Source organism: Cinclus cinclus, chromosome 1 (genome assembly GCF_963662255.1).
Source record: "Cinclus cinclus chromosome 1, bCinCin1.1, whole genome shotgun sequence".
NCBI classification, from domain to species: domain Eukaryota; kingdom Metazoa; phylum Chordata; class Aves; order Passeriformes; family Cinclidae; genus Cinclus; species Cinclus cinclus.
The window spans coordinates 16,884,905-16,911,729 of record NC_085046.1 but is presented as its reverse complement, the minus strand read 5'-3'; the positions used below and the strand labels follow the sequence as shown (position 1 = coordinate 16,911,729).

General features: G+C 36.7%; 1 protein-coding gene across 3 annotated transcripts in view; it reads right to left on the bottom strand.

The window, feature by feature from the left end:
• Positions 1-26,466, bottom strand: part of ARHGAP21 (Rho GTPase activating protein 21) — a 59,356-nt gene extending 32,890 nt beyond the window's left edge. For 2 of the 3 annotated variants that reach the window (XM_062494282.1, XM_062494291.1), the window contains exons 1-4: positions 26,442-26,466; positions 15,399-15,491; positions 12,234-12,312; positions 6,829-6,883 (exon numbers count right to left, since the gene is read on the bottom strand). In XM_062494282.1, coding sequence (XP_062350266.1) covers positions 6,829-6,883; positions 12,234-12,312; positions 15,399-15,465 — 201 coding nt within the window. In that variant the 5' untranslated portion in view covers positions 15,466-15,491; positions 26,442-26,466. Of the gene's footprint in view, positions 1-6,828; positions 6,884-12,233; positions 12,313-15,398; positions 16,384-26,441 lie in introns of those variants that run through there. The other variant, XM_062494272.1, reaches the window with a different exon arrangement.
• Between the last annotated feature and the right edge of the window lie 359 nt (positions 26,467-26,825).

Sequence of the window (26,825 nt, the reverse complement as noted above, 5' to 3'; positions counted from 1 at the left end):
ACTACAAGTGAGGATAAAATTCAGTTCGCAGTTCTCGACCAAATTTATCACAGGTATTAAAATATCACCTTCAAAAGACAGTATTCCCACAGAGACCAAAATGAGATCAGCTAGGTTTTCTACTCCCAAAAACAAGTATGTTTCCATGATTGCAGTTATACCCAGACAGACAGACTGCCAGTTCTGTGTAAGACAGTTACTGGAAAGTGTATTTCTCCTCACAACCTCATTTCACTCACCACCCAAGAAAGCACTGAAACAAAGCAGAACACACTTCCAAGAAAGAGAAATTTTATAGACTGTGACATTTCCACAAGGAATATTTGATATCTTTGTTTCATAACTCTGATTAAGGGCCTACAGAAAATAATGCAAGTTACAAAGAAACAGATGGATCTGCCCTGCAAATGTCACGCTGGAGGATGCATTATCAATTTTTTACTAATGAAATATTTTAACTGCTTTAAGCACAAAGTGATGAGATTTTTAGCAGGGGTTTAGAGACTAAGAAATATGAAATACACCAATGTATTTATTACTTCATACACTGGTTTGATATTTAACATATTTTGCAACCACATAAAACACAGCTTGAGTACTACTCTCTCTTTAGTTTCTCTTATACTAAATCATGTGGGAAATGGTACCTTAATCTCTAAGCAATTGCAACAGGAGACGTTCATAAAAATGTCATTAGGGTATGGCTGAATTTTAAGTGTTTATAGCCTTAAAAGCCAAATCAACCAAACAAAAAAAGATTCACAACTTAGAGAACAAAAATATTTTTTTAATACCCAGAGTAGTGATGCTCCTGATTCAGACACCAATCAAGACATTTCAATTTCCAGAACTGGATACTCAGCAGTTATTCAGGAGCTCCAATATGATCCAAAAATTGGTCTAGATGTTTAATGAGCTTTTTCACCTTCTCACAACACGGCAGTTTTAAAAGACTACCATACAAATTCAGCAATTCAGAGTGACATTAACTGCTTTGATGATAACAGCACCACAACAATTACCAGAAGAAAATTGCTACTCTTACAGTAAGAACTCAGCATGTTTCTAGTTACTGGGTACCATTTCTTCCCACCTTGCAATCTGGTTTTGTTTGCACAAAGTTTGCAAACTCCAGTGGTAAAGGATTAATTTCTTACTGCGAATTTGTACAACCATTAAGGTTTTAACTCCTAAGGTAATACATTCACACCATATGATAGTCAAAATACATTTTAAGCAAATAAGCCATTTTACAAGGTATTTAATTAACCACGTAAAATTCAGCTGAAGGGCCTTGGTCCCACTTTTACCCCCCTGACTTTACGCTATTAGATGCTAGAACTGTAACAGCCAAATGCATGGGGACTCCTCTGGGAAAGAATTATGGCGAAACCCTGTACTTCCAAGACTTCAAACTGACCCTATCCTACACCAATTAGCCCAAATCCATGAAAACATGCAGCCCTACTTTTCACTGAGGATGGGTGTGCTTCACTACACCACAGGACAAATAACACCAATTTTAACAGAACTATTCACTAAACTGGTGACAAGCATTTTGATGAATCAGAAGCCAACATGCCCAACTCCATTTAAGACTGAGCTTGATGCATTTCTTCTTTCCTTCTCCAACCAGTTTGGCTTCAGATTTTATTTCTTCACTACTAAATTGTTCTCTTCCCCAGTCTTAACTTAGTCTCACAGTCATCATGAGTATGCAAACTGCACACCAGAAAAGGTTTACAGCTCTCTTACAAGGAAACACTTTCTAGTTACAGTTTGTTCTGGCAAGAACGTTAGTAATACAGCTCAAGTGCTTTTATTTGACTCTGAGACACCCAAAGAGTACAGTCAGATAATGTTATTTGAAAAAAACCCAAAAAGCACATACTCTTTCTTCCTAACGGCAGTGCATTTTTCCTATATAAATTTAATGCCTTAAGCCAAATAAATTTAATTTCCAAATACAGGCTGTGTAAGAGACTCTCTCATAAAGTCTAAATTGTGGTTAGGAGGGTTGATGCAAATGGTATTTTCTAACATACAATGTTCAACAACAAAACTTAAGTCTCTTCTTCTAGGTCGCTGTCTTCACACCACACCCTGTCTTCCACTGTACTTGCTGCCACAGCTTTAATATTAACCTCTGTGCACATCAGTAACTGTCAGCACAAAATCCAGAAGCAAAGAAGTGCTCCAAGTCTCTGGACTAAATACAGCTACTTAGAAAAACATCTCCAACCTTATTCAAAGATAAAGCAAAATACAATGTTTTGCAGTTTGCCATGCTGCTTCACTAGGTCTAGTGCAACTGGATGGTCACACAAAGAAAAACAAAATTAAACTGGAAGTCTTTAACACTGGAGCCAACTGTGGGCAGACCTGTACTCAGAGATGCAAGGTTACTGAGGCATGTAAAACTCTAGGATACATTTCCTCATTTAAGTTATTTTTCATTTTGCTGTTGTTATGGGGGGGTTCCTCCCATTTTTTTCCTCCCCTCAATTACAGGCCTTGAGAGCCACCAAATCCCACAAAAAATTCTAAGTTCAGAAATGATAATACAGCAAACTCTTCTCTACTGCACAAACCTTCCAATATACTGAGAATTTCCATATCACCTGACTAGAAAGAAGGAAAAACAAAAAAGAAAATCTGTGCTTCATTTGATTGTTACCCATTTTCCTGGGCATTCCCATCTACAATTTTTGGCTCCCCTGCTATCTATGAGAAGAGAAACATTTTTGTTCAAATGTGGTTAACTTTCAGTTACTGATCTGCAGCTTCATTGGTCTGTAATTCTGGGGAAAGATTAAGATTTAACTAAATTTATCAAAAACATAATAGTCCCCTTTTATTTCCACCTTTACCATTACTCATAGAAAGTTCAATAATTTTTTCAAAAGAAGCTGCAAAGTTCTTTCTGGAAGGCTAAGGCACATTTCAACAGATTTGGACATTAAATAATATTTAATGGTGACACCTAAGACCAGCAGTAACCTCTTACCTTTCTGGGCGATTCCTGTAAGGAAATGGTTTATTAGAAATTAAACTATTGGAGGTAGGCTAAAAGTTAGGTAAAATAAACTTCTGAGTGAGTGTGCAGTGGGAAAAGTGCTAGAAAATGAACAGTGAAAAAAAGGGTACCTTACCTATAGTATGTGTGTTTATACACAACATAGTTATATACATCTACGAAATAGTATCTACATATCTTTACCTGTAATAAGCACCACATAAAATTATTAATATGCTACATTACAAATAACCTTCCAAATAAACAGCTCCAATGCAGAGCATATTAAAGATACTATTTTTCTAAGAATGGTATTTTCAACTGCTTGGTACTTAAAAATTCAGTGACTTGTAGGCTGTATTCTTTTTTACATGCAGAAGGAACAATTAGAAAATAAGTACATTCCAATGTGAAACATTCCCACAAAAATGGTCCAAAAATCCTGCATATGGAGGATGCAGTAACATGCACATGTTAAGACACAACAAAGCCTACTGACAGCACTCATCATAATGCTCACCTGTAAACAGGCTTCGAAAACTCAATTTACTCTATGAAACACTTTTACATTCAGTATTTTCTACTTAAAAGAAAAAGCTTTTAAACAACTGGAAAGTTGTCAAAATTTAAACAGTATTTTAGTATTAAATTTGCTATCCAAAGGCTACAAAACAGCAATAATTTAATTGAATACACTTGAGAAAAATGAACTATTTGTAGCTGACCTAAATGCATCTTCCCATTTGCATGAAGTCAGCAGTACTAAAACCTATGAGATGCCAAAATTCTGTCAAAAAAGGTTGAGAATGCTACAGAAATTGCATATGGATACATCAAATTTGAAGCACTGAAGATAACATGACAAAAATAATCCTCCTCTTCCTAGTTTAAAAATGGTCACATACCTAGAAATGTTTCAATATAATCTCTTCTGATAAATTTAAGTGAATTTATCACAAATTTGAGAAGCATGTAAAAACCCAACACAGACACAGCTGTCAAGAGTTCATGGTTGTGTTATGGATATAGATGTTTTAAATATCCTTTTCTCCATCCACAAAGTGACATTTTCAGCATCACACCAGTGAACAAATACAAGTGACATTGGTTTCACTAATGATAGGATTCCACATGTAATTCCCTTCCATGTAAGCACTGCTCACATGTCACAGAGGGCAATGGCCTGTTGATGGGACCACTTCATTGTTACCATTGATGAATGGATTTGAAGCCACATTTTCAGGAAATTCAGTATACCAAGAGGTTCACAGACATATATGGATATTTCTGTAGACTAAACTCAAGGTTTATAAATAGCAAACTAAGGATAGAAACAAGCAACTGTGTTTCTAGCCCTCAGTCCTGAGCACATGGAATAGACTACCAAGTACTACAAAATTTATCACTACCAGCATTGTTCCTGAATGTAATGAAACTATTCCATCCTCACTGCACTAGATACACCGTTTATTAGCTCATACTACAATATCCACTAGTGCTTGAAGTTTTGCTATTTTTACATCATACCAATATTTAACATCAGTTTACAATGAGTGACACTATTTGAAGACATTTACAGTGACATATGTCACAGAAAACTCAGTTATTTAACATTCTATAATAGCTTATGTAACACAACTTCAGCTGTTTTTCCTCTATTATAATTCAGGGGAATTGCATAGATTCTTCATTTTACTGAAGTTACTGAGAATGCACTGAATCAAAATATTGTAAATTATTTTAGAAATGCTAAAATCTGTCCTCCTGTGTGGTGGGCTAAAACAGATACAGTTACAGGCCACAACTGATAAGACTCTGTTGTAAGATGCAATTCATTTTTATCATCTGTTTCTTCACAAACTGCAGCTCAGCCATCAAAAATTGATGCCTGGAAACATACAGACTGAAGTGTTCTGTGACAGGATTGAATGAACAAACTGCTGCTATCAGAGGTCATTTCCAATAGGCCCAAGTACACGCAGTGCTCAACCCTATAGACACAGGAAACACCTGTGCATCCATGGTTTTCCTCTGGAAAATCCTATGTGGAACTGGAAGCTCTCAAGAGCAGTTCACTTTATCCCAAACAAATGCATTTTAACAAACAGCAGCATAAAACCCTCTGTAGCATGACCCAACCCAGTAATGAACAACTGAAGGAACTCACACAAGCTATATGGTCAACGTAAAGCATTTTTTGCAAAATGATGATTTCACCTGTCAAATCTAATCCTCTTTCCATCTTCAACAGAGCAACCTCACATACAAAATTTACAACTCTTATCAAATATTAGAACTCAGAAGGAACTTTTGCATAATGGCACCTGAAGATTATTCATATATCCAGTCTTTTCTAGAACTTCCACAGGCAGGTATTTTTTTCTCTTTTCTTTATCCCTCAGTCTCCTCAAGGAGAATGACCTTACTTTCTTTTTGTTAATATCCTTTCCTTACCTGTAATGGCAACAAATTTTTTTTTGCCCTCTTCCCACATCTTGACTGCTGATATAACAAGTTATAGACAACCAATTATTTTTTATCTCTAATTCACCTGATGCTTGCACTTTGTGTTTCACCAACAGAGAGATAATGCATCTAAGACCTTTTCATCCAGACAAATACAGAAGTTTAACTTTAAAACTAAAAATCCAGCATTGTCCAGATTCTTACACTATTATGGCTACAAGACTGCATTAGGTGCATATGGCATTCAAATAACTTAAATGTTAGCATTATTCCTGCATTTATACATATTCACAGTTCCAATTTAAAAAAAAAAAACAACCACCAAGAAACACCCCAACAGCTTTTCTCTCCGACTTATTCATGCAATCAAAACTCACACCCTGCCCCCAACACTTTCTGTGCTGGATTACTGAAGTATGTCTTCATCAAATGTTCTTAAAATACCACTTCTATTCTAACAATCTTGGCTTGTTGTCCTAGCTGGAGAGTTCCTGTACTACCTTCTACCTCCACTTTAATGCAACACCAAGTTTTTTGGACTTTTTCTTTACCCAATAATTTGGTCTGTAATAATAGAAAACAACTACTAAAACCCATAGGTTTTTCTTAACACAGTGTCATCTTACTACTTCTGTGTGGATTAGAAAATACACTTTTCCAACTACTAACAAGGAAATCTACCATGCTTGTCATCATCTTCTCTCTTCTGCTTCCAATTAAAAATAAATTAGAGCATAGCAATATACTAGGTGTTTTTTTGATTCTTCACAAAATGCACTTACACGTCGTGTATTGTTCAAGACTCTTTACGACTTAGAGACACTAAATGGGAGATGGATTATCTTACTACACATGCAGGACCTCAATGAAAATCAAGACAAAATAGGCACTAGTGCAACAAAACACAGCAATCACAATTAAAAAATTTGGTAATAACCTTTGGCCCATTCATCACAATTCTTAGTCCACTCACAATTACTGAGTTATTAACAAAGGCTTCATATGCTAGTTTCTGAATTTAAATTGTTTAGACCTGGACAACCTAGTTAAAAGAAGCCATCTGATTCAAAAATCCTAACATAATGAAATTAATCCAAATTACAGTAAAAATATGAACAAGACGTATTTTTAACATGCTAGAAGTATCACGTGAACACAGTACTCCCCATATTTCGGGAATCTCCCCTTAAATTTCAGGCATGGCAAGGAATAGAAAAATATCTAAGGAGTTACAAAAAGATAAATATTAACTCTAATTCTGATAGCACACTTCAAAGTCTTTGTAACCAACAATAGAACATTTTTGTTTAGGTAATATACTCTGAAGAGAAGCTGCATAAACGTACCAGTTGAAGGATGTCCTCATCTTTTGGCATAACACTAAGTTCCAATATGCTGTCACTGAAAGAAACAGGAAAAAAATATATATCACAGACAAACTTTCAGAGATTTTCAGTTCTTATTACAAAGATAATCCGTTACTTGCAGAGATGAGAATTGCTCAAAAACTCCAACACTCAGCTGTTATGACAAACACGTGACACAACAGAAGTAAACACTTATTTCCACTAGAATATCAGGAAGAAAGAGTAGAAGTGAAATCTGACTGAGCCAGTTTATTGAGCCAACACACTGGTTTGGACAGTTTTAGTTCCTTTTTTTCCTTCCTTCAGTCCTAAGGTACACTATCTGTTTGGAGCTTCTTGGACAAAACATGACAAATCTGAATAAAAGCTAAAACTTTCCTCTTTCTTCAATTTAAAACTAAAGTCTTAGTACTCTTTAAAATCACTGTGGTGACATCATAACCACAAAATCATGTGAAAAGAGGAGTAGCACCAAGGCAAAAACTGACCTACACCTTTCCACTCCAATCCCCTCATAGCAGAATCAACTTAAAACAGTCATTCAGATGACATCTGAAATGTGGATGAAAAACGCTTGCTATTTTTAAGTGTTGCATTCAGCAGTCTGAGCTGCTGAAAGTTTTACAGCAGCAGCATAAAGATCCAGGAATCTGAATAGTTCCATCAGTGTGACACAAACACAAGCAAATTCAGGACACCAGATGTACAATGTACCAGCTACCTAGTTGAATTTAAAAACAGTGAAATACACAGTTGGCATATCTACTAGAAATAAGGTATTTTTGCAAGCAAGAAAGAAGCATATGCTTGTAACACTGGATACAGAAGAGATGCATTTGTTATCTCATCTGAGATAATGGAATAATCTGTTCACATTCATTAATTGTGAAGTGGAACAGGTACAGAGAAGGGTTACAAAAGACTACTGAACAGCCTATTATAACAAGGCAAAAAAACCAAAATGAAATTACTGTGACTGTTACTTAGAAATCTCACATGTCAAAACTAAAAAAGGACTTTCAAAAAGTCTAACCAGTAACAGCATAAGAAAAAAAGGTATACAGCCTAACTGGGTATCTCAGAAATCAGTTCATGTGTACTGGTTAGTACAAAGCATTAGGTGAGGAAGGACAAAACCAGCACAAAGACTGGCCCAACTACAGGGCACACGGTTCAGCCTATGAAAGCACTGAGAGGGACCTCAGTTTATCTCTGCAGAAAAGAAAGTGATCATCTCAAAATGTAATGTGTGATTTATTATGCTTTCTTATAGGAAAAATGTTTCTATTTTGTGGTTCTTTTCCATTTTCTAGCAACCACAGACATAAGGCTGAATTCCAAAACAGCAGAGTAAGGGTATTTAGTTTCACAATCTTTTTAAACCATTATTCATTTTGGAAAAGAGTGTCCTCCAAGCAGTATAAAACTTATTTTAGTCTTAAAATTGAAAATCAGCAGTGATTTAAGGCTTTTAAGTCCACATACATCTAGGTAATAGTAAATCTTCAAAAGCCTTGTAAAGATTATTTTTAAATACTGAATTATAAGAAACAAGGGAGTATTGATTTTCTGTGCGCTTACAAAAACATTTCCTATATTGACTGAATGCATAAACAGCTTGAGGCATTTTTAACAAAGTGTTCAGATTTCAGTTCTACACATGAATACCATGTATGTATAAATCATATCAGGTAACTGCTTACTTGCAGGATGAAGACTTTGGATGTCAAAAAAATGACAGCATTGCTCCTCTTGAAGTACTTTTTATATAAAGAAATATAATTTGACACAAAACAAACAATACTCATCTAAGTATTTTGCATGTTTCCCCTCCTCCCCCTTCTTAACAAACTGATTAAATCCATTTACACAATTAACATATTTTTAAAAGATATTCAGAAGACTAACATGTTCCATTCAGAAACAATGTTTTACACTATTCAAATAACTACTGAACTATTCTATTCCTGTTTGCCTGAAGAGCCTTTTGGAGATAATGTGGATATTCTTACTTCATATTGCGTGACATGCTCTCAGAGTGTTTTTTAATTCCCATATCAGAAACAAAAAGTATTGATGGAGACTGCTGGTTTACTGTACAATATAATATTCAAATTATGAACTAGAAAGTGCTAGTAAGCAGAGGAGCTCCAGAGACAGTAATCAAAACTTTCAGATATTTATCATTCCAATTACTGTAAAATTCAAATGCCTTTATTCCAAGTAATCAAAGCACTAATCACAAAGCCTATCTTCTAGCACATTATTTTGTATTAATGAAACAAATTCAGTAGCTAAACTCTGTATGTACATTTCTGAATAACCCAAACACTTTTAAGAACAGTTTGAAAAGAGAAACAAGCAGAATAGACAATCATTCAAATTCTCCAGTTTAAGAAAAACAGGGCGGGGGGGGGGGGGGGGGAAGAGAAGTTGCAAATCAGAATCTGCTAACATAAACTCATAAAAGAAGAAACAATCAACAATATCTCCAAGTCGATTATATATGTAAACAGATATGGATAAAGTCTTAATGGACCAAACAAGCAACTGTTGGCCAAGAGAAGGAAATGTAGATTTAAAAGTGCAGTCATGATTAATCTTACAGGACTGTAATTAATTCTAGCAACTCTTCTGAGGTATGCCTTTCATCTCCCAGAGGAAATAATTAGTGTTAACTTTAGTTTTGCTATCTCCAAGCAGAGTAAAACAGAAAACATTCTAGATACAGCTTGAAACTTTTCTGGGAACAGTACAGAGCATGGCTGAATTATATCCCATCCATAAGTCCCACTGGAAGAAACGGGTATCACTTCATCTAAAGCAGCTAAGTTCTGATATCTGCAGCATTATATAATGAAGACATGCAGCTAAAATAGAACAACTTTTTAGAAAAATAATAAGCAGCTATAAAAATGGAGCCACAGAAGTAATCTAAAAAAAAAATCTGCCAGCCTGTGCTGAGTTTTACTGCAAACAGCTGAACAGTGAGCAATGGGGAAGCTCTCTCTCTAGAGAAGAGAGGCTGAAATGTGTTGCAACCTTACCTTTAAAACTTCTCTGAAGATGAGCAAAACGACAAAAGAATAAGCATTTACACTCATCAATATGTTTGAATGAGTAATTAAAAACAATAAAAGGACAGCAATTAAAATGTTTAGAAAACCAATATACAACATTCTAAGACTACGAAGGAAACTGTCTTTAGTCATAAAAATATTTCAGCTGACAACTCAGCCTTTCAAAATATCTTTCAGCAAGCTGCCTTCACAAGGCCAAATAAAGAAGCCAAGGTGTGCTTGACACAGCACCAGCTACAAAACACAGCAGAAACTGTCACTGGGAGCTTTTAATGTGAAGAGTCTAAGTACACTCAAGAATTAATTTGTTGTGCAAGGCCAACCCATCAAGAATTAACTAAACCAAGCAATGAAGATAAAACCTGTCATTTAGCAACTTCCTGAACCAAGGATTTACAGAAAGTGGGCTGGTATCTGACCACTCAATCATTCCATAGTTCCAGTGTTTTCATGGACTTCAAAGAAATCTTTACTGGGTATTATCACAGAGGATAATGCCATAACAGACCATCAGTCTGACCCAGATGGCAATGCTAATGCAAAAGCAGCATGCATCATAATGCAATTTTATTTGCCATGAAATGTCAGTGTAGAAGTAAAAAACTTTATGCTCAGACCAAACTGCTCTGAGCTCAAAAAATACTGTTTTCAAGCAAAGATCAAGAGACAGCTGATTCTTCAGTCACATGAGACGTACTGCCTGTAAGCTACAAGATACACCTGATGTGGAACCTAAGCTCTCTTTATGGATCAGATTTAATCTGTTTATCCTAAGAGGTTCGACTGCAGAACTCCTGATGGTTGTACATGCTGTAGAAAATGCTCAGGGACACACATGACCTTTTGTTACAATCTTCTGTGATGTATACATCTGGCTCGAGAAAACAAACTGTTCTCTCCTAACAAACAATAGCATCCCTTCATCCTCCCTGCCCTCATGGAAATCAGGGGGACAGATGCAGCAGTGTGCTAAACCATTCCTGGCTGCTCTAGATAATCGCTGACAAGGCCTTGTTCAGGTGTCCCTAGTTTATCCACAGTGGGCAGGAATTCAGTTGTACTGAATAGTTCACTACCTACACTCACTGAAAATAAATTCTATTCACAGGCACACTTAGAGGTAAGAATCCTCTGACCACACAGGCCACTCAAAGATGTGACTGGTCCCCTTCTTGGATTAAGAGAGTTAATTGACTTATCTACATAGCTGGGCATACACTATATCTTGGGTACAGATATAGTGTATTGTACGCTATTGTACAATAGTGCTGCTTGTAAAACCACAAAATAAAGAAAAAAATGCATGGCAAGCATTATGTCTGATTAAGGAAATAAAGCCCATCTGTCTAGCTCTTGTACAGAAAGCATTGATGACACAAAACATGTTTCAGTCTACCGTGTCCATCACATCTCTGAATACAGTTTTGTTGTTTATAAAAAACCAAAACAACAAACATCCAAAACAAAACCAGAGACACAAACCACCTGATATGTACACATTTTGAACAAAATCTTTAATAAAGATATGACTGAAATAGGAACATCAGAATCTGATTTTTCCTTTTTTGAACAGTAAGCATATCGAAGTTTTAACATGTGACAAGCCACTAAAAATATGACATGTGAGCTGTACTTTGAAAACATTCTTTCACGCTGATGATAATACATCTTTTTGAGACATAACTCAGTATTAAATTGGAAACATGTTGCTATGGAACAGAAATTGACACCAAGAAAACTGTAAAAATGGAGGCAGACACAAGACATGAAAGAGTATCTAGACTCATGCATAGAAATTATTTCACAAGCACTTGTGAGTTGCAGGAGCAGTAAATATTAGTATTTTCTCAACTCTAAGTAAGGTTCATAATTTGCTGCAAAACAAGGAAAGCAAAGACTTAGAGATATTCTGCAGGTGTGCACTAGCATAATTTTTTCCTCTGCCAGATTTGTTGTTTTCTACTTCTTACATCTCATAAGCAAGGGGATTTTATAACCTTCTTTTTCAATTGACACACATATCTGTAACTAATCTGTCTATTTTCAAACCAAACTTCCCCTATAGCACTTGCTGTTATTTGCTAACAAGGGGCAAGTACCGACAATAAAAGGACTGTGGTACAATTCAGCACACCTCGAATTTTTCTCAGCAATCAGCAAATATATGAAAAAAAGAAATAACAAAATTGAGTGTGTATTAATGAAAGTTTTATAATACAATGACTTTTCAAAACTCCTGTAAGTGGTCATTTCATTTTCAGTATACAAAAAGTGTGGCACATAACTGTAATATGATTGTCTTACCTGTTCTGTATTAAAGCAATGACTTGAGAATATGTCTTCCCAATAACACTTTCTCCATTGACTTTTATAATTCTGTCACCTGTAGAGGGAAAAGTTGTAACTGAAATTAGTTTGTCGGGACACTTTTTAAGTAGTTTTTTATTTTAATTCTATACCTCACAAAAATCAATACCCTTATGTTAAATTCAAGGTTAATCTTCCTCAAAAATAAAAAAAGATTTCTCCAAATACTTTGTTACACTTTCCTCATTAAGAGTTTCATACACTCTCAAATTAATTGTCAAATATGTTGTATAGAACTATTTTTAGCTGGTGATGAAAAACCTGTTCTTTTGACCAAATGACCATTAAGACATCCCTGATCAGAAGAGCAGAAAGGGATCTCAAATTTCCTAATGAGGAGAAAATGGTCTGAAGGATTACAGCTAGGGAGCTGCAAAAAGCTACTGGAGGAAGAAGAGCTGAAAGAAAGGACCTGTGCAAAGTGAGGCAAAAGGAATGGCTTTTTCAACACTGCTTTAGAAACTGCAAGCCCTTTTTGTGTTTCTGGCATGATGAAATCAAAGCAAGGAAAAAGCTGTTCACTCTGACTACTCAGCCTGTCATGGAGACAATAATGCTTTAAATGCTTGTGCTCTGTGGAGGTTCCCCAGACAGACCCTATGGATTAACAAACACAGATCTGACTTTTTAATTTTGTCTGCACACAAAGTAAACATCACGCCAATAAATCGGTGTGATATTTTCAACTTTACAGAAGTTTGCCTATTCCCCTTCATCCACTGGTTACCACCTTTCTTCTTGCCTGAAAGACCTCTGAGTTTTGTCTCCAGCTTCCTAAGTAATGAATGAAAGCTTGGTGGCAACAAGCTCTGAACCCTGTCCTGGCTAGATCATACTGCAAAACTTGCCCAGAACACACCAGATCCTACTCCGGGACTTCAAATGTCTCTTTTCCAGGTTGTTTAAGAACAGCCTGTAATGTGGGCTACACTGCCACAGATCTTTACTCAGTATTCCCACTGAAAACTATAATTAGGAGTATTAGAGTAGGTCATATAATTTTATCTATACTTGTGCTTTTATTTTTCACAGAAGCAGACTAGATTACACACAGCTGTGACACGAATCTACTCGAAATATGAATCCCATGGATCTGAAAGTGTTTGATGGGGACACACTGCAGAACTGGTTACATAAATGACATGAGCACAGACACCTCTCCAAGTACAACTTTGTCCTGTTTCAGATACATAGGAAGGGCAAGTCAGTGCCTGTAGTGAAAAAAAGGATACAGATACATGAAGGCTTTTCTCTAGCAGATCTCCATCACTCTGGTAGCCTGCTATGTATTTTGACCAAAGTAGAAATTAATCAGAATGCCCTTTCCACACATATTTTAGTTCTTTATATTCTTGCATATAGAAAAAAGACAGCACGAAGATCAAGACATGGGAAATACAGATCTGTTTTGGCTGTTTGTATTTAGATATCTCTAATATTTATGAAATCCCAGACACGTTATTTTTTAATGAAATGCCTTACAGGCTAAATATGAGAGAAGTATTACCTTTCTACTTCTAACAAAGATGATTTTACAGGAGTATTCAAAAATACTTCAGAATGGACTGTCTTAAATATAAGATGCCTTTCTCTATTGCTCAAATTTGCAAGAGTATTTCTGGTGAGAAGCAGCCAAGAAAGCTCCTGAATGGGGCTCATTTATCATGGGTGATGAAACTTACATTGAAACTTTCAGTATTACAAAGGACTCTGCAGCAGTGAAGTAAGAACTGACAAACAAAACTTCCTAAACTCGTACTGAATGTTCAAGTATTTTCATTTGTGTGACCATGAAACACATGAAGAAAAAAGGGAATTTTTTTTCCATTAGGGAAAAAAAAAATACAGTTGATTCTACAAAATAAGAAATGTATACAGTGTCTGCATGAGAGGTTAAGCAACCTAACTGGTTGATTTTTCCCTGAATGTTTTATAGTACCAAGACACAGATACAGTAATATATTTCACCCTAAAATTCATAAACAAATTAGCCATGACCTAATTAGATGTAACTGCTATAAGCAGTGTGTTTAAGTGTGTTTAAGAAGAATATTCTAGTTCCCGCATTTATTTTCTGCTCTTTATTCTGGGCTCCTAAAAGATCTCTTCTACAACTAAAAATAAAATATTCACCACAGATTTCATCTCTGTCAATTTGGCAGACACTGAACAGAGTAGAAATTAACATAGTTCCTCTGTACAAATTTAACATATGCTGCATTTTATCAAGCCAAAACATCTTTATATAATAGCAGTCAAAATTTTGATAAAGTAGCCCTTCTCTAAATAACTATCTAAGGAGGAGTTAAAAAAAACAAAAAAAAAAAAAACCACAAACCCTTATGGCATACAAGTAAGACCTAAAACTGTTTTTAAACTGATCAACCTAGAAACTTTTTATTACTTTAGGAAGAACATACAGAACTTACTCTACTCCAGTCAATTTGAGGTACATAACTTCTAAAAAAATATATCAGCATCCCATTATTAACACAAGCATAAGCCTTCCATTGAATAGAAATTTTGCTCTATTTTTAAGAAACCTGTGTTCACAGTGGCATGCATCTATGTATGTAACCTTACCACCTGTAAGATTTTCTATTCTAATACAGCTTTTTTCTTCTTTCAACACTTAAGTAAAGGTATGACAGAGTTCAAAAAACCTCCATGTTTTCTCTTCTCCAGTGTGTTTAAATTAACAATTGATTAGAATTTTCTAAGAACATAGATAAAAATTTGGATTGTTTCTATTTGATTTAAAGGAGGTAGAGGAGAAAAAATTTATTTAATGTACAAAGACCTGAATGTTTTCAGGTTATGAATTCGTCCCAAACCAAAGAAATAGGAGCTTACAGGTATTATTTTCCTTTTTTGTCTCTTCTTCACATATGTTATTACTCTCCTTAAGACAGCAAATCAAAAAGACTGACTTTAATACCTTAATAAGCAAAACAGTGCTTCCAAGGTGAAAAACACTGGAGGACAACTTAAAAGCTTCTAAAGGAAAGAAGGTTTAAATTAAATGGAAGATAGAACTATGAAGCAGGAACTTGAATCATATGTATTTTAGATCACGTACATAAACATGCTATTGAACAGTACCTGTGCACAGCCCAGCTTCAAAAGCAGGTCCACCCTCTTTAACTTGTTTAACGAATATGGTATCCATTGGCTCCAGTCTATTTCTTTGTTTTCCTGAGAAAGAAAGAGTATCTCTTAATAGCATTTCATTATAATGAATTACAATGTTTTCATTTTGAAAATATTTTGCAATGTAATCCTGCTGCATTCACAGACACATACAAAGAAAGAGTAATCTAATGGAAACTGCAAAAAAAAAAAATTACATCTTCCCTAAGAAAGAAAAAACATAACATTTACAGTTCTCATGGATAACAAGTGTGATTTTCCAACAGTGTTTTTCAGAAACTCCGGGATGAAGTCTAAAATTTTCTTAAAGATTTACCAAGGTACAAAAAGAAATCTACAATTCAAGTTACATGCACATGTCTGCACATGCTGTACATACCTGTATACACACAACTTCAAGTTACTCTGCAGTAGTTAGAAACCATATACAGCTGTATTTTCCTGCTTTCTCAATACACACTCAATTTCTATACTTCCAGAAACACAGGTACTTTTTGGTACCAAAGCTAAGTAATTCTACATTAAATTAGCCACAGCTTTCAAAATCAAGACAGGAGGGTGGGTATGTGTACAGTAAAACAAACAAAAACACAAACAAAATCTCCATGGTTATACAGCAGGCTGAAATACAGTGTTGCTGTCCTACATTTACACACAGCTGGAGTATGCCATTTTACAGCATCTACACAGCTTCACTCATGGAATTATTATGCCAGTCAAGTTAAAAAAAAAAAAACAAAACAATCCCCCCCCCCAAACCCAAATATTCAACACCCCCACAAATAAAAATCACCCAGAAATAATGAAAAATAAATAAATAAATCCATCCCTAATGGCCCTGCATGGTCCAGTGTTCACAGAACCAGTGGCAGAACCTGAAAGGCTACAGCCAGATACACTCAGTCAAAGTGCCAGAGCTGGCTTTGATAGCCTTGGTCACTGCCAACTCCTGGCTCCAGCTGCTATCCCTGTTGTACACACAGCTAAGAAGTGGCACCTTTGGAGGCTCCGTGATGAGCCAGCCCAGGGAACTGACACAGCACAAAAATAAGTTTGGTATGTGATCCAGTTTAGCAAGAAACCCCAGCATAGTGGAGAAACAGAGGTTTAAACTGCAGGAAAAGAAGGAACAGCGTAAGAGAACAAAGGAATTGCTTAAAACTGGCATTTCTGATAAAAAACTCCTTAAAACTGGTGTTACTAGGTTCTAACCATTTCTGAAATGACTGACCTTTGACTTAGGCACAAATGGCCCTGCTTTTGGAAGTACTTTCTCCATAGCTTTAAATGGCCCACCTAAAATGTTTAATGAATCACAGTAGTATTTATTGAATGTAAGGTGCCCCCTTAACCTCTTTATTTAGTTAAGTATCCATGTGGGCAAAGTTCATTAGAAAAACTTTAATAAACTGCAAAAGAACAGATCGCTGTTTGACTCTGATTCACATTTTTCAGATCCTAGTTTTAGCCTAATGCCTTTATTGTGCAGATCCTCAATGTCCTGCCATTTTACATAAAACAGTTCAACAAAATGGCTCACTCATATGTCTTTAAATGGCCTTCTCAAAAATAGTTCCAGATTGGGAGCAAATAATCAGAAAGTTTATTTGATAGAATCAGATAAATACTATATATAAAGCAACTGAATTACAAATCAAGAAACTCCAGCTGGCAGCTCAGCCCCCAAATACTTCAAATTTGATTAGCGGGATACAGCTACAAGACATACAAAATGCTCTTTGTGAGCCAAAGTTAATATCTGTCATTTTTAATCTGCAGATTTAAATAGACACTGAACATATGATGGGTCTTGTCCTTTAAAAAGCCAGTAACATTTCAGCAAGTTTAGAGAAGCTCCAAGATTAATCTACCCAGATGCCATGAACAAAAGTTTGCTTCAACTGCTTACAACAATGAAGTTAAAATATGACCTTTTATAGGACCACCAAACATCCTTCCCAGTGCTGCCACTTATCTTTCACTGAAGACACAAAATTTTCCCAAAGTGGCAAGAAAAATAAAAGTAATACAGCTCCCATGGCACATTTATTTTATCACACCCCAGTTTCCTTTATAAAATACTCTTTAAAGGAGTACTGCTACTTTAACACTCAAGTGGTGCTTTATGTCTTGTCCATACCTGAACATGCAAATCAAGAGGTCAGGCAGATGAAGTTACTCACATTCAGTATGCAACACAGAACTCCTTTAACACACTTCCCACTTCTGAGTAAGAGGGGAAACCTGACACAATTTATGGACACCGGAGACTGCAGGTTTCCCTGACGTCTGACTTCTGACCTGCCTGTCAGCTATTCTGAGACATTTTGGGCACTCACTTCACATTTCTACAGCTATTTTATCAATCAATTCAGAAAGCTAATTGCACATTAAACTTGGCTCTTTATCCTACTGCAGAAGGAGGCTATGCTAAACAGTCATTCTTATTTCCTAAAAAAGGTCAACCTCCACACTAAAAATCAATTTAGGGCAAAAAATCAGGATAAAAGGTACAAAATGTTGATTACATTTGCATGTTCATTTTACAATTCAGCACTATGCAAATACAAGTGGAAACAAGAAGGAATCTTAGAACTCTCAAGCTCTGGTAGATAAATACATGCTCTTCATTTCTCCTTGATCTTCTACATACTTGGATACATACCAAGTATTTCTAAATCAGTAACATATAAATTAACTTCCTCAAATACATAGCCTCAAAATGTACATTCATACTTCGAGTTTGAAACTCAAGCAAAGCTAAGCAATATTTTTTGACAATAGAAGCCAACACTACCTTCTTCAGACCAGCTGAGGGGAATAAATCTTGAAGATGTGCACTCCATCATAGAAATAAACCTCCAGTAAAACAGATTATCTAATAACTCACCTCATGTCTCAAAATTTAACATTCACTACACTCTTATTTAATTATGCCTAAATCTCCATGTGGCCCTGTCTGCACCCAATTATCAGGCAAAAGCAAGATGCTGTCTGGAAACGAGAGCTTAAACTTCCCTCCTCCTAAACACCACAGTCTAGAAAAGAATATCACAGTCAAACTCTGCACTACCCATTGTCAGGATTCACAATTTTTGTTGCTAATATTTAAAAGACCAATTTTTTGGAGCATGCCAGCAATTCCTGACAAGGTGATACAACAAAGAACAGTAAAAGCACCTCAGACCTCTAGTTTGTAAGATATAGAAGCCTTATTTGTGTTTTTCCAGTGCTCACTACTGCGTATGATTTTGCCTCTTTCCTCCTTCTCCATACTTCTGTAAACAAAACAACATACTTTGTAATTGACCAGCAAATACAACAATTTCTCCCAAATCTTCTTCTGCAAATGAAAAGATATCATGCACACATAAAGAACAGACAAAGTGTGAGCTGCCAGTAATACATTCACATATGCAAGGAAACAGCACAAATGAAAAGCACTTCTCTAGGAAGAACTTAATTTCTACTTCATTCCCCCTTAAATGCAGCTATTAGAGAGAGATGTAGTCTTACATTAGAGCAATAAAAAGAAAAATGCCAATAAAGTTGGGAAGTATACAACTCTGCTGATCAGAAACTGAAAAGCCCATCAAGCTGTCCTTTCCTGTATCAGTTTTGTAAGCACATGAAAATTTCCAGCATAAGTAAATGGTCAGTCAGTATAAATTCAAATGCAAGTTTTTTTCAGGCAGTAGTGTAGTTTTGCTAACAGAACAACTAAAATATTGCTTGCAGCGCCATCACTCCCTTCAGTGATGTCAATGCAAATGAAGATATAACTTCAGCATAAGCAAACCATGTCTGAAATTTTAATTCAGAGATTCAGCATAACCAGAAATAAGGAAATGAAAATAAATCCCCAAGTATACAGAAGGCAAGACAAAAATTCATTGGCATAAACAAGGATAGAAAGGAATCAGGAGAGTCTTAATAGTAAGGTCCTTAGTCTAGACAACCAAAGTTAAGAAAAAGTAGTCTGAAGAAGTACAAACACCTGCAAATCAAATGCCAGTCAAATACAGAAAACCAACTTATAGCAATTGTTTTTCACAATTCTATGCAAATATTCTAATTAATCAGAGACTACCTGCCACCTACAACAACCAAGGAGATCACAGTAAAATCTAGAAACTAAAATTAGTGTCTTGTTTTAACCTTTGTTCAAATGACTACAAAAAAGAAGACTTTATTCATAACACATATCATTAAATCATTTATGATCTAACCTTTATACTCCCTGGATCTATGAACTGAGACTTCAAGTCAATAATGCCTTCACAATCTGACAGGAGGAATCAAGTCTCCCACTGCAAAGTTACAAGGAAGCTTTCCTGACACACGTTTAAGAGGTCACAGGTGGCAGAGGGGAATACGATGCACTAGCAACCATCACATTTACAAAATAAGAGAATTCAAATGTACTCTCCTTGATAAAAGGGAATATTTAAAAAAATACTACTATTTTTAAACAGAGCAGTAGAATTAAGACTAGGTTACATTTAAAACTGACTTACATCTGGGGAGTGATATTAAGGAAAGCTTCTCCTAACCCCCCCAGATTTGACACAGGAATTAATTTTATCTAGGTGCCAATTCTAGCTTAATCCCCTCAAAATCTAGTTTGAATCTAGCTGCTACAAGGAACATAACTAGTATTGTATCAAATGCAGTAACTATGACATAGTTTTTAAACTACTCCCTTCAGACCAGACAGTATTACTGTACTGCTCTATGATTCACCTGGAAAACAAAATGACACGGCAGAGTTATGCTATCAAATCTACCAACACATTACAACATAGCAACAAGCACTTCATTTTCTGAAGTCATTAACCTTTTGATATAAAACACAGATTACAACATCTGAGTAATAAGGACTACGAAAAGGACAACCTTTACATTCTGAATGGAAAAAAGAAAAAAAAAAATCTTATGCCAAACTGCTATTGCTGACAGAGCTCTTCCTTTGTTTTTGACCTGCAGAGCACAAACCAGAAAGTGTTGGGACACAGCATAGTACATACTTTCACTAAAAGTCTCTCCAAACTAGCCACTGCTTAAAAACATGACATTTCTCTCCTTCAAGGGAAGGAAAAAAAAAAAAATCATCTGCTCAGGACAGCTAAACTGTGCTTAGAAATATCCATAACACAGGGATTTAATGAAGTCTATGTAGGTCAGTAAAATAACTTTTTGCAGAACATTTTTACTCCTGGCCCTATGCTCAGCAGATAGCAAATGGTGACTTTCACTTTTACATTTAAGCTCCATGAAACACCTCAAATGAACCAATTAAGACAGGCTTTGATATACATCATTCTCTGATTCAAGGAGGATGAACATTCCTCCTTAAGCATGAAGATCTACAAGTATGCTTTTGGGTAGCCAAGGCATTTGAGCTTCACTGGTTCAATAATGCTGAGGGGCACTGATTCTTGGGATGCCTTTCAGGCAGAGGGAAGGGAAATATACAACAGGGCAAATGCTTCAAATTGATTACTCAATCAAAAACCCGTTAATCATTTCCCAAACTACTCAAAAAAGATTGCAGAAAGTACAGCAAAACTTACATTTATCAACTGAGATTTCATTAAATATAGGTCACAAACCTGTCAGGGTTACATCTAACTGAGGAAGTCCAACTACAGATCATTCTGCACATTATAATCTGCAAACTGAATTTCATACACAGTAAGCATTTCTCCACTAGCAATCCACTTGGAAAAGGAGCCCAAAGGTCTTAGCTCAGTCCCAACAGAGCTTATTTCACCTACTGTCAAGCTCAAAGCAATTCAGCTGAAAAACACTAGCTGAAATACAGTGCCAGGGATGAGCCTCTGAAAGAACATAATAAGTAAATTAGTGCAGTTGAGTCATTTAACAGAGAAACACCTGGTATTCAACTCCATAACATGGGAAAAATACGTTCTTATTTCTCAGTGCACCTCTGACATTTTGATTAGGCAACTCTAAAATGGTATTTCTTCTTTTGATTACTTTTCTGTTAAACCTTTTGACTGATACAACCTCAACCTTATCTACATGCCAAGGTAGGGGGAAAGGATGATAAAATAATTTGGCAATGTTATGGAAAATATATAACACAGTTTCAGCTTAGTTACAAACTCCCCAAAATTGTGATCTCTCATTGCATTATTTGCCAATACTACTACTTCGTTCAATTCTCTCAAATGAAATCTTTTCAATTTTAATATTTCAATCTATAATTAGTCTAGAGGATTTACTATAGTCCTTAGATAAGCATAGAGGCAATAAAATTTTTATCTATAGTAGTGAATCTATGGACTCTCCCTTAAATCCTTGGAAATTACATTTCATGTTCTTATTCAAAGTCAAAGATTTGAACTCAACAGAAACCACTGAGAAACACTATACATGAGAGACAAGCTGGAAGGTGAATCCACTAGACATTCTGGATGCACTATAAGAGAACAAGGAATCATCAGGCTCTGGTTTCAGTGAAAAACTAAGTGAGCCCTCTTTTAGCATTCTCAGCATTTAGGTGTTAAAAAATTAACTTGGATCAGAAATCCACAAAAAAGGGCAATTTACTGTCCCACTATCCTGAAGCATTAGTTACAAACCTCTTGCCTTTTACTCCTATTTCTACTACCATATACCTTGGACCACATCGCCCCAGCCATCTATGACCTTTCCAAATATTTGCTTTCACATTCATCCTCCTGTTCTTATCTACCTTGTCCCCATCATCACAGGCACAATATGTTTATTTCATAACAGACTGAGTTGATAGACCGTGATGCTAAAAAATATGGGATTAAATTAAATCCTGGGAAAACACAAACTACATAAATCAACAGACTGTTAACAGAAATGAAATATTAAAGACTCCAGGCCTTATGTAAGCAGCAGTAATGCAGGAAAAAAAGCTTTTCCTGCATTTTTTCCACCCTCCTTTCAAAGGCTCTCTACCCTGTCAAAGCAGACTTGCACAAAGCTGAAGAAGGCCAGGTAATAGATTGCATTTATTTAGCATAGACAACTGAAGGGTAGAAACTTTTGTACATTTAAAAAAAAAAAACAATCTGGTGATGAAGTTTAATGTTCTAGACATCTCGCTAATAAAATGAAATGATTAACAAGCACACACTAGGTTTCTACAGAAAAATACACCAAATAATACACCTCAGTTGACTTTCATTTTTATGGGAAAAGGAACTCCTAGTTGCTACAGTTATTTCTATATAGAAATAGAGATAAAAGTTAAAAAAAAAAAGAATATCATACTAAAATAAAAAGATACTGGGTAATAATGATGCTAAATTCCCAGGTGCTGTGTTAGACTCAAAATATCTTAGTTCTATTGAAAGAAAATCTCTTTCAATCCATTTCTTTATGCCTACCACTGTTCTCGTTAATCATGATTACCAAACCAAACCTCTTTAAGGGAAAACATGTTTTAGGACAATATACAACTACCTTCACATGTACAAAACCTGTAATGAAAGGTAACAAGATAATACTAAATGCACAATCAAATGGCATGAAGTTTTCCTCCAGCTTCACTCATCACGACTTGACAGTGCAAGCTTTTAATAAGAATGCTAGATTTTTAACAGGTATAGGTATTTTTCAGTCTGGCTCCAAACATGGCTAGTACACTCTCCTGGAAGACTTCTATCTATCTGTGAGATACCACTTAAATAAATGAGTATTGAAACAGGGCAACTCCAGAAAATTGGAAGAATGGCAAACTGATGGCAAGCCACCCTCAAAACACATGAAATAAATACTCCAAGTTATTTTGGGGGGTATTAACCCCAAGAAATACATAATACAGGCTGGTCAGTATAACAGAGATTCTCTGGAGAGCAGCAGAAGCTGATAAAAGTTTCACATCAGTGACCAAAGAATTCACTGTGAAAAATCTTCATCTTCTGATAAAATGCACCTGGGTTAGAGAAGCATTTCCATGACCTGGCCTAAGCAACAACCTGGAGCAGCAAAAGTAGGAAAAGAACTGAAAAACTATTAAAATAATAACTACAAAATATTTAGGGCAAATCTGTTGTGATGCCTTTCTAGCAACTAACAGGGTACTAAAGTCTGACAAGAAGCAGCACAAGCATATGTGAAGCCTTCACCACTTGTCTAAAGAAAGCCTTGGCTACTTCTTCCATGAGAGGGCAGCAGCGGACACCTACCAAAACACTGCCCACAAATCCTGACCACGGGCTCTAAGCCAGCTCCCCATCCATCCCATGCCAGAGCTCCACACATCCCTGCTGTTCTCACAGCTGGACCACAAAGGCAACTCAGCCCCCATGATCTCCTAACCTGTTCTTCCCAAAGTGCCTCTACCCACTGCAGCACGCTGGCGAGATGTCATCTGTGATCTCATGCTGTGAGATATCATCTACCCTGTGAGATATCCCACCACCCCTGTGAGATATCCCACCACCCCTGTGAGATATCCCACCACCCCTGTGAGATATCCCACCACCCCTGTGTGAGTGTGCAGGGGCTTCAGCGAGCTCCTAAAAAAGGCGTGAGAGCTCCATGCTCCTGTCCTGGAGGCTCTCTTGTTCATGTGCATACAGCTGAGGTGGTCATCTTCTGTCCCTGCCGCTGACCACGACGTGTCGCCTGCTCACAGCATCCTAACTCCTTTGCCCCACAATCAAATCTTGCTTTTGGGCCATCATCTTCCTCTGGTGTCATTCCTAGTTAAGTTGTTTCCTGGACAAATTTGCATTAGCTGCCATTATAAAGGCTTTTGATACTTTACTGCTTACCAAAAGGAAGACGAATGCAAGCTAGGAGCTTGATCTAACCATATTCTAAAATTCCATATCAGAACCTAACATATATAAAAATATTTCTTTCACTGTTAGAATACATCAAACAGAGCACATGCTTTTATCATCTGCCCTGTAGACTTAATTAGGTGCTCTGAGCCTTTGGAAAAATATTCAAGTGCTCTCAATGAAAGGTAATGGCAACAGAGATGCTTTTATCCACATTCACCTAATTAAACATATAAATGCTGAATTCGATACAAAACCCTCATTTTAAACAGGTAAGCCTAACTTACGACAAGGGCAAAGCATAAATTATAAATTTTCACTGAAAACTGATACAAAAAAAAAGACACTTCCGCACCGGCAAACACTGCTTAACAAAAACGAAATGCTTGGATTCCTTTAAGCTTAGTCTTTCAGAGAGGAAAGATCAAGCGAATCAAGTCAATTATCACGTACAAACTTCAAAAGAAAAGCGTTTCTCGGTAGGGTATTTTCAGTTAATTTCCGCAGGGCTCCACAGAGGCCGGCTTTCCCAACTGGGCTGCAATGCCGGGACCCGCCACGAGGTGGCTCCGGCTCCCGGCCCCGAACAGGGAGCGCCGGGGATACCCCGACACACCTCCTGCCCTGCCGGCCGCCGCCCGGAGGCAGCGCCTCCGCCAACGCGCACCACGACACGCGCCTTCTTCCTCACTGCCTTCTCGCAAGCTGCTCACTCCCCTCACTTGGCAACAGGGACGTAAACAAAGACGGTTTCATCCCCCCTATGCCCTCAAAAGATCACGTCAAATGCTGGAGGGAAGCGTCTAACACACTTCGTTCCATTTTGCCGTTTTAAAATGTTTTAATACGCAAAATTGGCAGGTCAAGCTTTACTGACATCTACATCTTCTGCCTCACGTTATTTCTTCTCTTTCCAGGGGGAAAAGTCCAACTTTCTCTCCTTCAGGAGAACGCTGTTAACTTCCATGGCATTTGTGCCCTCTGATCTGTATTTCAAGGCATACAACATACTGTGGTGCTATAAATAAGCAATAGTTGAGCTATGATTCATGGGCTTAGAAGCTACACAAAAATTTCCAGAAAGTAATCTGGTTTCCACCTTCACAGGTCTCATTTGTTCACCGCTGTTTCTCTACTGAAAAATAGCTATCAGATAACATTTTAGATAAACAGATCTACATTGTATCTTTAGCTGCCTGAGGTCTCCCTGTGAGAACAAGAACACAACATAACTTTTTTCTCTAGACCACAAGTGTTGTCTTCCATACTGGTTTGGCACTGATCAACTCCCCTCCCTTCCTCAAGGAATCTGCCTTTTCTTTTTGTATGTCAAAACAGATAAAGGATGCTTCAAGTTTAGGGAGCGATAAGAAGTAGGAAGAGATTAACTTTGCACAGTTTAACGCAGGTGATGACAGCTGAGTGAAACCAGGAGGATGAAATGGATGAATCCACCTGCTTCCAAAAGAAAAGTAAGAAAGTTCAAATAAATTTGTACTTCCCAGAATGCTTCTAATGCATCACAGCTACACAAAGTAAATTGAAACAGGAATTCAGACATATTCTTTCTTCCAACTAAAGGAGGTACTCAAAGGTATACTGAAAGCAGGTCCTGTGCTTTGCTGCAAATGAGAACCCACCAGCAGCAGCAGCAGCACTCAGCCCACACTGTGCCCAGCTAGATGCACTGCCCTGGCAGGTAGAGCACCAGGGGAACCCTGCACAGAGCCCTCAACAGGGCATCTAATCCCACTGCCCCCGTACCTCACCATCCTGACAGGCTGGGGAAACAAAGTGAGACTGGGCTCCCAAACTGAAGACCAGCTTCCTTAAATCAACATGTCTTTCACTCTTTAAAGGGAACAGTAAGATATCAGAAAAAAAAAAGGAAGTATGGATGAGAAAATAGCTAAGTACCAAAGAGAAACTTCAATTAACTGGGATGGAGATTTAGCATGAATTTACAAAATAAGTTCATGTGTGAATTAAGAAAGAAAGCAGACAAAGGCAACGTGGGAGGGAGAAAGCTATGAAAATGGAGGGGAACTGACTGGCATAACCTAGAATTAAGTGACTGATCAAGGAGCTTGATGCTCACACTAAAGTGTTTTAAATTTCAAGCTCTTAGGTAGCAATTCAAGTCTATTACACAAATGAAGCATTCAATATACTGGATCTATAAGAGAGTAAAAACAAGACATACCTTGTCTATTCCCATTCTCTTCATCCTAAAGAGGAAGAAAGAGTGCAGATTAAAAAATCAATAAATGGAAAAAAAAACGCATAGGCATCTCTAAGGTACAAAGACTTGAAGTGAACTGGTAAGGTTAAGTCTGCATTTTGGTACCTCCTACTTGCTCAACAGTTATTCAACTTAGAGAATTAAGGCTTTTATGCTGGGAATGTAGAGTAATGGCTATTTTTAAAACAACAACTAGGCACAATCCTATGAAACATTCCTGCAGAAACAACATGAACAGGGTTATGCGACAACAAATGTACCAAACCCCATGAAATGCCACCATGAATACTGCACTGTGTGTGGTTGCAAGCATGTTTCACCCTGAAAGCCAGGCAAGAAAGGTTA